Source organism: Physeter macrocephalus, chromosome 21 (assembly GCF_002837175.3).
Source record: "Physeter macrocephalus isolate SW-GA chromosome 21, ASM283717v5, whole genome shotgun sequence".
Lineage (NCBI taxonomy): Eukaryota > Metazoa > Chordata > Mammalia > Artiodactyla > Physeteridae > Physeter > Physeter macrocephalus.
In genome coordinates this window covers 106,310,886-106,323,815 of record NC_041234.1, presented here as the reverse complement: position 1 = coordinate 106,323,815, position 12,930 = coordinate 106,310,886, and the positions used below count along the sequence as shown (strand labels likewise).

At 50.6% G+C, this 12,930-nt stretch overlaps 1 protein-coding gene and 1 long non-coding RNA gene across 4 annotated transcripts in view; one reads left to right on the top strand and one right to left on the bottom strand.

Annotated features, from left to right (window-relative positions):
- Positions 1-7,298, bottom strand: part of ZNF75D (zinc finger protein 75D) — a 27,360-nt gene extending 20,062 nt beyond the window's left edge. The window contains exon 1 of one of the 3 annotated variants that reach the window (XM_055081929.1): positions 6,798-7,298. In XM_055081929.1, coding sequence (XP_054937904.1) covers positions 6,798-7,062 — 265 coding nt within the window. In that variant the 5' untranslated portion in view covers positions 7,063-7,298. The remainder of the gene's footprint in view (positions 1-6,797) is intronic. The other 2 variants (XM_007124141.4, XM_007124143.4) reach the window with 2 other exon arrangements.
- Positions 7,299-8,210: 912 nt separating this feature from the next.
- Positions 8,211-12,864, top strand: LOC114484674 (uncharacterized). Its single transcript, XR_003677842.2, has 3 exons — positions 8,211-8,258; positions 10,168-10,264; positions 11,501-12,864. It is a non-coding gene; the product is annotated as an uncharacterized lncRNA (long non-coding RNA).
- Positions 12,865-12,930: the final 66 nt, after the last annotated feature.

Here is a 12,930-nt window from a genome sequence, read left to right as displayed (position 1 = left end):
GGCCGCTGAGCCTGCGCGTCCGGAGCCTGTCCCCCGCGGCGGGAGAGGCCCCAGCAGAGGGAGGCCCGCATACCACAAAAAAAAAAAAAAAAAAAAAAATTATTTATACTCAACGTTGTCCCAGTAGGATTTAAGCTTGGGGCAAATGTAATATCTATCTTCAATCTTTTAAGCAGGTTATAAGGAAGTATTATTCCAACTCTGCAAACATGGGAATAAACAACATTATTATATAAATAGCAATGTCTTGCATGTTTTGAGTATTATCAATAAATATGGAGTGCAGATTTTATTTTTTACTCTTTTTTTTTTTTTTTTTTTTTTTTTTTGTGGTATGCGGGCCTCCCTCTGTTGCGGCCTCTCCCATTGCAGAGCACAGGCTCCGGACGCGCAGGCTCAGCGGCCATGGCTCACGGGCCCAGCCGCTCCGCGGCATGTGGGATCCTCCCAGACCGGGGCGCGAACCCGGTTCCCCTGCATCGGCAGGCGGACGCGCAACCACTGCGCCACCAGGGAAGCCCCAAGAGGCACTCTTAAACCTTTCCTCCTGTAGAAGAAGCACACATAATCCCTTCTTCGTAAGAAATTATATGACCATAATGAAATGAGTTTTCTTTTCAAGAATGGAAGTCAATTTTTATTCAAAAGTGCTTGTAAGATAGATTGAAGGGTAAAAGAAAATGCTTCAAAACAAACCCATTTTTCCTTTCACTGATCTTCATATTCCTGAGCTCTTGGGGAGAAAGAAAAGTTAGAAATTCTCTTAGTGCTAGTTGGTTTTCTTATAACACATATGAAGACTCAACTGTTTCAAGCATTTGTAAAGCATTTAGATAAATTCCAGCTGTTAAGTAGTGGTGGTTGATTTTGCACATTCCAAAATTATATAAGCGGATGGAGTGATTCAACAGTAAGCTTCTAAATTCTTCTGAAAAAGGTTCTGAGTATAAAACCTCAAATTTCTGATTATGATGTTTAGACCCATAAGTTCCTTTATGACTTCAGTAAAAAAAAACTTTAGATAAAGTGATTTCTAAGGGATTTTCCCGAAAAAAAAAAAAGTGAAAACAATACAGTGATTCTGTTGTCGTTGCTATAAAACTTCTTCCATACTCCCTGTCCCTCCCGCTACCACAGGCTTTGTTTTCCCTGTTAGGCTGGGCATCTCATTTTCCCTTTGAACGTGGCTCTGCCGAGCCTTTCACTTTGATTTAGCGCGGTACCGATGCTCCACCCATGAGACTTCTGCCAGCCTCACGTGCTACCTTTGTTACAGGGAGTTGTGGTTCTTGCTCAAGGTAAGTCTACATTTCCCAGGTCTCCTTTTGTACCCGCTTGGATTTGGGGGCCAGGGATCCTGATGACCCCACTTTTAGTCTCCCTTTGATATAAAAGACAGTGAAATCTGTTCTGGCTTCTTTTATGAGAGGACTTGAGAGTAAAAGTATAAACGTAAAAGTAGGCATGTGATGTACAAATATGAATGTAAAAAGTATGAACTTAGCCATCCTTTGTAGTGACCTCATAGGAGCCTCCAGTAAAGCACTCATACTGCTGTTTGAAATATGACTACAAGTGGATAGAAGGTCATTAGTCCTGCTGATCAACAGCAGATTACTCTTTGAAATTCCTTCCAGCGTTGTCTTACATTGACCCCAGTGCCAGGGACTTAGAAGAAAGGAAATTTGCCAGTTTTATCTGCCCACAGTTGACACAAATACATGTGTGCACCGGGCACTGTGCTAAGTGTTTTACATGTAATATTTTGTATAACATCATCTCATTAAATCAAAGCAGAGAACAGCAGTGCCTGTAAAGTTTGCCAGATGGGGAACTAAATTAGGGACTGGATGAAGACCCCTATTGGAATACCTTTTGTTAGTGCCTAAGGGCAATTATCTGGGCCTTCTCATTGCTCCAACTCCAGGCACAATGCTCTAAGTAGGAGCAACATCAGTTTGGTGACATCATAAGATCCGCATGGGGGCTATTACAGTGGCCATGGTGGTGAGGAGAGGCTACATGCTTATGAGGTTTACCATCCACATAAATTGCCATCTTAACCAGAGAGGATGCTTAGTAATAATGTCACCTTTACTCCCCCCAACACATTTCATGTCTTCAACACATATACCAGCCCTGCCCTGCTGTATTTGACTTTGGCCCTGGTGCCACCATTGGTGATCATATATCAATATCTCTCTAATACCCCTCTCCCTTGCCCTTCCTAATCTTCCTAATCCCTGCCTCCCTGTCCCCCACACCGATTTCCTCCTGTGAACAATATGGATCAAAGAAAGGGAGAAAATAAGAGGACATTCGTTTTTTTAATTGGCTAAGAAAACCAAGGAAAAACTCATACTAAACTGGGGCAGGGCTAAGACAAGGCTGTTAAGGAAAGGGAAGCAAGGGTGTTTCCATCACTTGAATTGCTATTTTGGATGGCCTGATACCAGCAGAATTTTCTCACCTGCTCTTTTTCCCAAATAATAGTTGTTAGGTGTCTTCCTTCAGAGCCCTATCCTGAGATACTTTCCTGGCATCACAGTTCCCTACTCCTAGAACACTGCCTGGTGTGGGCCTCATCGTGGTTGTCATCATAATGTATATGGATCTTGTTTTATGTTCTTTTTTTCTTTTTTGGGGTCCCTGGGTGGGCATGAACCATAATGTTGTTTTTTAAGGCTTTCCCAAATTTCTTCCCATAAGGATTTTCCTACGTATAGAAGAGTTGGAAAAATTGGACCGTGAACACCTCTACACCCTCCAGCAAAATCCAATGATTAGCTTTTTGTCATACTTTATGGGCATCGTTGTACATTTCTGCTTAATAGTTCATCATATCCATGCATATTATTTATTTAGACAGCCTCTTATTTTGGACATATTCCTTGGTTCCAAATTTCCACAATTATAAGTACTGCTTGCTGACAATCTCTGAGCACACAGATCCTCCTTCCTGAATTTTTAAGGCCCTTGACAGCTGATAAACTGAAACACTGAGTGAGTGCCCCTGAAATATTTGTCTTTGGGAAGGAGCCTAAATATACTAACGGAGAATAGAAAGTACGAGAGATTCAGAAGCACAAGTTCCTTGAAATTGCAAGGAGTCAAAAACTTCAAGCAGGCACAGTACCCTGAGACACCGTGAGTGTGTGGGGGGTGAGGGCGTCACTGGAGTCTGCTTGTTCTGCCCTAGGACGTCCACTATGGCGCAACCTCCCTTCCAGAAGCTCTGGTGGCTGGGGCTTGAGTCTGAGGCTACTGTGCTGCTTGGCTGATGCTGAACTGATCCTAGTCAAGGGGACACCACATCAAGGGATACCTCCTGTGGAGCTTTCTTGGCCCAACTCAGAGCTGATGTCAGGAGGTGGGTGTCTAAGGGACAGGATCCTGGTCAGAAACAGCCCAGTCTTCATCCCTGGAAAAGAAGTCCTCACCCACTGAGTCCACATTCCCATTAATCTCCTGTACTGTGTCCCTGGAGAGGACCCTCTTGCTGGGACCCTGACACCCCACGGCTCCTGGGAGAAGTACACAGTCACCCGAAAGAGCACAAGTTCCCCTTCAGCCCCAGATCCATCAAGAACAGTTCTAGAAAAGAGGCAGGGGGTAAAGGGGCAAAATGGTCGGGCCGAGAACAGGTTTCATGGGGGAGAAAGGGAGCAGGCCTGCATTTGAGATGGAGGGAGACAAACAAGGAGGGTGGGGTGACACGTGTGGGCGACAGAAAATGGACCCTCTGCAAGTGGCAGGAAGGTCCCCCCAAGAGGAGCACTCAGGAGGGGGAAGGGCACTGCGCGGAGACAGTAGCATCTGTCACACCACCCGGGGCCATCATCACTTTGTCTTCCATGGTTCCCTCAGGAGGAAGGAGAGAAAGTATGGGGGCAGAAAGTGCTGAAGGCGACAGAAATCACATGACAACAGCATCCCCCAAACCCAGTCCCTGCTCCTTAGGACTAAACACTCTAAAAAGAGAAGGCAACTAGGGCTTAATAATATCCAAAATGGTGAGGTCACAGTAAAGGAATAGCGGCCATCTTTCCCTGCTGGTTGTAGGGCTCCTGTCATCCAGGGGCCCACCCTCTACACTGAACAGGACTCCCCTCCCCACCCGGTCTGAGGCTCCCCTCCCTCACACAGAGAAATCTTTTAACTGGGGGCACTGGCAAGGGATGGGTCACCAAAAGGAGCACCCAACCTGGGAAATTCTTTCCTTCACAGCTGAGACTCCATTCCTCCGTGCAAAGACACACAGAGGGGGGACTGGATCACAGTAAAGTGCCTGGCAAGCAAGCACACTGCTTCTCTGCTGGCCCTGAAACTGCCCTCCCCGGTCCCAAGAGACACTCTACTGCTGGGAGGCACCGGCCACAAAGAGCCCAGGCCCAGGAAACATTCCCCATTGCCCACTGGCAGGGGCTCCTGCCTCCAGAAGCTCCCCACACAGCAAGCATCCCTTTCTCGGAGGCAGCAGGTGGAATCCCTTCCCCCGCCTAGAATCCCAAGGTGGCCCGGCCTGGGGAGGCTCCTTGCATTTCCCCAGGCAGCATCCCCAGCAGCCTGTGGTAAACCAAGCAAACCAAAACAGCACCGCAGAGGCTTGGAAATTCATGCTGTCCTCCCAAGCAGAGCCCACGGCAGGAGGCCAGGGCCTGCTCGCCAAACCTCAACACGGGGACTGCAAGCTAGAGCAGCGGTCCCCAACCGTCTTGGCACCAGGGTCCGGTTTCCAAGGAAGACAATTTTCCCACGGACCGGGGAGCGGGGGTGGTCCAGGCGGTAATGCGAGCGATGGGGAGCGGCAGACAAAGCTTCGCTCACTCGCCCGCCCCTCCCCTCCTGCTGTGCGGCCTGGTTACTAACAGGCCTCCGGCCGGTATCGATCCTCAGCCCGGGGTTTGGGGACCCCTGTGCTACAGTACCCATCTGCGACAGAACCCAGTGTCTCCTAACACGACACCAAAATGTCCGGGACACAATGGAAAATCATCCTTCATACAAAGAACCAGGAAGTTCACAACCTGAATGCGAAAAGACAACCAAGTGACACTAACTCCAAAGTGAATTAGGTGTCAGAATTATCTGACCATGATTGTAAAGCATCGATCAGAAAAATAATTCAGCAAACAATTAAGTGTTCACACGGGCTTACTTCTAATAGCCAAAAGCTGGAAACCACCGCCAGGTCCTTCAGTGGGTGACTGGTTCAACAAACTGTGGTGCATCCATACCATGCGATGCTACACCAGCAATAAAAAGGAACAAATAATTGTTACACAGAAGGACGTGGATAAATCTCCAGTGAATCATGCTGAGTGGGAAAAAAAAGAAGCTAACCTCAAAAGGTTACAGGCTATATGATTCCATTTATAAAACATTCTTGAAATGACAGACTTCCAGAAAAGGAGAACAGATCCGTGGTTGCCAGGGGTGAAGGGTCTGGGAATGGGCAGGAGAGGGGTGGATGGCAAGGACAAGATGTGGGTGAGTCTACAAAGGGGCAGCAGGAGGGCCCCTTGCAGTGATGAACGGTTCTGTATCCAGACTGTATTCATGTCAATATCCCGGTTGTACCTCGTGCTATAGTTTTGCAAGATGTTACCTACCACTGGGGAAAGGAGGGAGAGGGGAAAGGAGACCTCTCTATTTCTTTCAACTGCCTGCCACTCTACAATAATGTCAAGATTAAAAGTTTAATTTAAAAGAGGGACTCTACTAAGAGATACTCCCCAGCCCCCTTCCAGAAAAACCCCAAACCACCATTTCGGAGGTCTTGCACGCCACACTGAGGAACCTTGACTTCAGAAACTCTTTCTTGTTAGCGTGCATGCTCCACCCTCTCGGTGTCAGCGAGGCCATTCCACAGCCCTGGCTGCTGACCCTAATATACAGCTAACAGATTTGGCCACGCGGCTTGTGGGATTTTGGTTCCCTGACCAGGGATCGAACCCGGGCCCTCGGCAGTGAGAGCGCAGAGTCCTAACCACTGGACGGCCAGGGAATTCTACGGCTAAGAGTTTTGTTTGTTTGTCAGGGCGGGGGTTTTGCTCTGTTGCCCAGGCTGGAGGGCAGTGGCTAGTCACAGGCGCCATGTGGCTACTGATCAGCAGGGCAGTCTGGACCTGCTCCATTTCAGACCTGGGCCTGTTCAGCCCTCCATAGGAAAGCTGGTGGCCCCCCGCTTCCGGGAGGTTCCCAGATGGAAGCTGACCTTAGTGCAGACACGCGGTCACAGAGCGCCCTACAGCCCAGAAGTGCAGGGCTCAAGCGGTTCTCCCGCCTCAACCACCGGAGTAGCTGGGACCGCCGGTGTGTGCCACCGCGCCCGGCCAGCTCACAGTTTCAAGCACTGACTACTACGTGCCAGCAGTGTGATCAAAATGTACGCGCTGCTCTCCCTTTAATCCTCAAAACGATACCAGAAGCCATTTTACCAAAGGGGAAACTGAGGCGCAAAGAGGAAAGTAACTTGTCCCAAGCCACGGAGCCAGTGGGCAGAGGACAGAGCCAAGATTCGAACCCCTTTGATCCAAGCTGACACTGGCTATTGCAGCAGTGACCTGCCTCCCTGTGGAAACAGGCACTCTTCACTGTTCCCTCTGTGCGCTTGGGCGGGGTGGGGGGGGGCGGAGATCTGGAGGACGGAAGTTCCAGACTAAACTACAAAGTCACTTGCCCGTGTAGGTCTACTCAGGGCAATCAAGAGACTCCGGGTGGGGAAGTAGGACACCGTGATGTCCCAGTCGCGGCCACCAAACCGCACATAAAACATCTCTCTCTCACTCACTCACCTATTCCCTCCGTCTCGCAACCTCTGTCTGCATGTATTTTAAAAGACTCACAGCTTCTTGGCAAGCTGTGCGGGTGCAGCTTCTGCACGCTCTTGTGGATCTCCTGGGACAGGATGGTCGGCGGCTGCTCCATCACCAGCAGGGCCAGGACCTGCTCCATGGTGCGCATCTCAAGCCAAAGCCACCCAGCCGTGGCAAAGCTCCAGAAGCCGCCTGAGGGTTTCTGGGGGACCAGCGGCAGAACACATAGAAGCGCAGATGACATGCTTCCAAGCTGGGCCTCGCATGGCTCCAGGCGCAGAAACTACTCTGCTGTCACAATGAGGACTACTTTTTGCTCCTGGGAGTTGGGGTCAAACGCAGACCACCTTGGCCCGGAAACCAGCTGCGACAGCTGGCGAAGGCGCCTGGCGCCTCATCCAACAATACACAGAATCCGCAGGAGTCGGCGTACCCCTGGGGCCACCCAGTCCATGAGCCCACCTCCAGCCCAGGCGGAGCAGATTCAAGTACCTTGGCCTCTGTAGGCTCGCGACAGCGGGGCGCCTGCCCCAGGTCTCGCTTCCACCAGAGCCTCTGGGAGGCACAATCGCAGGCAGCTCTTTCTTCTCTGTCTTGGAGCAACACTAAACTTTGGCGTCCAAAGACACACACACTCACAAACTAGCTCGGGACGGATGTGAGGACTACATCTCCAGAATGACATCATCCCCTCTGGCCTGGCCACAACTCACGGCTGACCACCCAGAAGGGAACATTTGACTCCGGGGGCGGGACCTGCGGACGACCAATCGGAAGAGAAGAGGCGGGGCCATTTGGGCTAACCTAAAGACCCAAGAGCCCTCTGGCGGCGGCCGAAAGCAGAGAGGAATGCACCGGGTAGTTTCGTCGAAGCCGGGTTCTTTACGAGGAGAAAATACAAAGGTAGCTAGGCCAGTGTGACCCGGGAGCGGAAGATCAGAGTCATTATCCGCAGAAAAGTGTAGTGAGATGCAAATTCTCGAGTTCATGCGAGATCCAATGAGTACGCGTGTCGGGGTAGAGCGCAGAAATCTGAATTTTTAAGATTCTCGCAAAAAATTCTTCCTACAAAGAGAGGTCTGAGAATCACTGATACAGTCATAACAGATTTAAGGATGTCCCCAGTCGCTCCGGTTACTCTAGGGCTGACGGGAGAGAAGCCCTGCCTGACTAGGATCTAGAACTGGAGCACGCCCCACCCAGCGCCCGGGAATCTAGAGTCGCTTAAGACCGGAAATGGGATCGCTTCCAAAAGCGGCCTCAGGCCGAGGGGAGACCAAGGAAACTCCCAGCGTCTCCCGCGTCAGCATCCTTAGGGGCCGAGATCTTTAGGCGAGTGGCGTGTAGCCTGCCGGGGGTTGTAGTCCGCAGCGCGGCCGCGCGCCTGCGCCCTGGGCAGCTGCCCCCGGTGAGCCTGGGAGAGCCGTGGGCGCTGAGGCGGTGAGTCCCGGAGCGGTCAGAGGGCGTGGCCGTCCCTGGGGCGCGGGCGCGGGCGCGGGCAGCGGGGCTCCCTTCCCGCTCGGGCTGCGCTAACCGGCCGCGTGCAGCCCCGGTCCGGGTGCGGGCACGGGAAGGAGCGACGGGCGGCGGGCCCCTGTCCGGCCCGGGTCCCCGCCGCCGCTCCCTGCGACCCGGCCGGGCCTTCCCGGGCTTCTCCGGGGCGGGGAGCGCCCCTCCGGGCGGCGGGACATCCTCCCCGGGGAGCACGCTCGGGCCGCGCCGCGGCCACCCGATTTTAAGCCGGCTTTTAGGCTTGTTCCCCTATCCTTTCCCCGAGTGCCCTCTCTTTACACCCTTCTTCATCCACGGGCCCTGTGGGCAGGCTTCATTCAGGAGGCTTGGAGGAGAAGCCATCAGCCCCGGGGTGGAGTGCAGTTTTCATCCGGAAGGGCCGACGGGGAGAAAGCCGGAGGGTCAAGTCCCTGGTCGGCGTGGTGGAAGGTTGGGGACCGTCCGCGGAGGGCTGCCCAGCTGTGAGGCTGGAGCGCATTCAAGGCGGGTCCATAGCCCAAACGAGCACGGTCCCTGGATGCCCTCCAGCGACGGTTAGGTGCCTTGGCGGGGTGGGGTGGGAGGAAATAGAAGCTTCCTAGGAAATGAGCTTTCCTGAGCGCTTCCTCTGTGCCAGCCAGGCACGCTGCTGTTCCTTTCCCTGCGCTGGGATCAGCCTCAGGACCTTCTATGAACGAGATGCCGTGATTATCTCGTGTTAGCGACAGAAGCCCTGGGCGTCAGGGGCTCAGAGCTAGCATGTTATCACGAGATGGGTGTGCCGCTGAAGCCCAGGCTGCCATCAAGATAACGGTGCTATGGGGGCAGTGTCCATCTGGGATGACTGGGTGGGATCATGAGTGTATTTTTCCTTGTCCCACCACTCCAAGGAAGAGGACAGGTACATGAGGCTTCCTGGCAAATGCAGACAGAGCGGAGCCACAGCACGCGGGGCGGTGGGGGGCAGTGGGCACCGGTGTTGAGACCTGTGGGGACATGTACGTGGCGGCCTCTGTGACCTCAGAGGCTGCCCTCAGAGAACATGTGGATGTTTGGGACGTGAGCAGTGCGGGAGTCTGTAGATTCCAGCCTCCTCCCCACTTCCCTCTGGCGTTTACTGTGTGACTTGGGACAAAGTTATTCAGTCCTCCCACCTCCTAACGTTGGTTGAGGGCGAAATGAACCAATGCACGTGGGAGGCTTAGAGCAGTAGCTGGCACAAGGCGTGATGAATGTGACAGATGTTCTTGATTATTAATGTAGGCCCGATTCCTGCTGGCCTGCCCTGTTGCCATGTGTTTTGCTTGTGAGAAAGTCACTTAGAATGCTGTTTCAGGATGAGGGTCACGGTCATGTTGTCTGAACTACACATAACCTCCAATGGAGAGGAATGAGGGACTGATTGGTGGTTTGCTGTCTTTGCAAGGCATGGCCCTAGCTAAGATGCCCATGGTTGAAGGTGACTAAGGGTTACTCAAAGGTAGATGGCCTTTCATGGTTCTTCACCATTGTAAGTATTGCTCCTCCATTTCTTCTGTGACCTAGCTATATTCAGAAACACAAGACATTTGAAATTAGGCTGGGAGTGGCTTTAAAGGCCACTAAATCTGTAGGGGTTCATTGGGTCCATGGAAGTCTAGAGCAGAGCTGTCCAATAGAACTCTCTGATCCGATGGCTGTCAAGTACTTGAAATGTGGCTAGCAGCTGAATTTTTTATTTGAGTAAATTTTGACTTGTGTCCACATGGGTCTAGTGGCTACAATATTGAACAGCACAGTTCTAGACGGTCCATAGATGGGCTTGGACATTCCTTTTGGAAATTGGATGCAGAATTGGTTGTGTATTGTATTTTTCTAGAAGTGAATCCATGGCTTTCATCAGATTCTCAAAACCACCAAGAAGATTACAATCTGCTGCTTTGGGGCTTTAGAGAAAAGTAAGCAAGTTAAGGGAGGTAAGTCTGCCCTCTGGTAACCACTGCTGTTTCCTTTTTCATTTTGTCCTGTCTTCAGCTGCAGGCGGTTCCTCCAGGCAAGCCCCCTTTGGCGTTAACTTCTTCACAGCCGGCTGTCATCATTAGCCTAAAGCCCAACTCAAATTCTCATACATCCAAATGTTTTAAATATAGTACAAAAACTTATTTTTAAAGCCATTTAGAGCCTACCTACTTTACATACTCCACAAAACCTCACTCAAGATCAAGTAAGTCAAATCCTGGGTCTATGAAAGACCCTCAACAGCTGCAGTCTGACCCGGAGACTGCCCACTAAGCTGCTGAGTGACATCGCCTAGACATGGAGTCCCCTCTCTGACTTCCCCATCTTCCTTGGAAATTCCCTTGCCCTAGTCCGCATCTGGGTGGTGGCCCATGCTTCTTTCTCTGGAAGGTCTCTTGCTGGGTGGGACTTCCCCTCTCATACAACAGTGTCCACGTGCGGCCCAAAGAAAGCTTGTGTGCTACTGCCTCTCGTGGTCCTGTCTCTTCCTTCATCACCTCCCAAATCCCTGAACTCACCGCCAGTCCTTATACCAGAGAGACAGGAGGAGCAGGGTGAATAGTAGGAGATGTTACTATGGAAGCAAGAAGGTGGAATGATGCCAGGAATGGGTCATGAACCAAGGAATGCAGGCGGCCTCTGGAAGCTGAAAAAGGCAAGGAAGTGGATTCTTGCCTGAAGCTTCCGGAAGGAATGCAGCCCTAATAGCAACTTGAATTTAGACTTCTGACCTCAGAAGGCTAAGGGAAAAACAATGTGTTTGTTTTAAGCCACTAAGTTCGTGGTAATTTGTTACAGCAGCAATAGGAAACTAATATAACTTGAATACACACTTATCTATAAATATTTCTACATCTATCCATCTGTGTCTATATTAAGATAACTGTGACTTCATTCTGGGGTCTCCAGCTCTAATCCATTACCATATGAATCACTGTCCCTTCTTGTTTAACTATAACTTTCCTCACCAACAGTGAGAAACGCAGCTCACACCATTCACCATCCGCTAACTAATTTGTGCAATCAGTATATGTGCAAAGCAGCTTCGCAGATGTTAATCTATGCCTTCATGAGAATTTAGCAACCTGAGTACAGTGTTTTGTCTTTAGCCTATCCCCCAACTTTTAACTTTTTCATTCATCCTCCAACTTTTACATTTTGAAATATAGAGAATTTGCTTCCTTTCTTCCCAGCATGCTTAGTGCTGTGGGTGCCACCTCTCTCCCTGCTTTCCTCCTTCCCACTGGCTTTCGGAGCTCCCAAGAGACGCTTTGAGGGTTTTGGACCTGTCGGCCCCACTCCTGCCCCGTTACCTCACTCCTCCACCCAAGCCCCTGGCCTGCCCAGATGTGCCTGACTCCACCCTTGGGGGCTCCGTGGCTCCCATCATATTGCACATCAACCACCAGGCTCTCCCAGGAGCTTCTCTCCAGGTACACACACCTGTATAACTGTATGTGGTAACGCTGGAGAGAAAAGGCAAGGTGTTGAGAAACTTGGAAAGGAAGGGGAGAATATGAGGACAGGAAACAGGAACAGAGATTCAGGACACGGTGGGAATCCTGGGGCAGAATGACACTTGGCCCCGTATCCTGCCTGGAACTCTGGGATGGAAACATCCACACAGTGCCTCCCACCAACAAGGTGAGGCAACAAGAGGTCAGAAATGACAGCCTGACATTTAGAAGAGATCCTGAAATGGTGCCCTTGGGTTCACCGTGGCTTATTTGTAGCATGAATGGGTTCCAGCTACAGGCTTCAGAAAGAGACTCCATAGAAATGCTGAGAAGAGTCTTGGTTGACAAGTAGAAGGCTGGGAGAGGGAAGAGGATGGCCCAAGTGTGCATCCCTCCTTATTGGAAGCCACAACAGCAACCAGACACCAGCATCGCTGGTGTGTGCCTATTGCCAGCCAGAGTCAGTTATACCATGGCCAACATCCAAAGACCAAGGACAATGAGCGAGCAGAGGGGACAGATCCATTCTTTTTCTGCAATTATATAAGCTCCCTCTGTATCCAGATACCTTCTTGGGAAGGAAGAGGAATGTGAAGAGGAAGGAGAGGAGGGGAAGGAGGAAAAAAAGAGGAAGAGAAAGGGGAAGGTGAAGAGTGAGAGGAGAGGTACAGTACAAGAAGGCTTCTTGGAGTCTTCAGTGCTCGTGGACATTGTCTATCACCCAAAGGATATAGTGCAATATAAAGAGTTTTTCAAACATACTGCTCAAGGGAGTACTTTCTTTACAGAACAGTGATTAATATCTCATAAGTCTAGTATTCCCTGAAAGAATTTGGGAGCTGCGGTTCTATCATTTAAAGTGATGAGCCATGTATCTGGGCCTAGGACACAGATGGGAAGTGCTGGGGATCCCTACAGGATAGGCCGTGAGGCTCTAAAGGTCTGCTCCCTTCTTCTCAAAATTGCTGTGACTGCCCCTGGGCTGGATTCATGTTCTGAATCCCTTTCTTGGTTTTCTCTCTGAGGGCAGTGCCCCCACTTAAACAGAGCTCTTTCCAAGCTCTCTTAACTTGTCTTATCGTAAACAGGAATTATGCTGGGTCTGTCTGTCTCTTTTTTTGTTTTTTTTGTTTTTTGTTTTTTTGTTTTTGTTTTTTTTTTTTTTT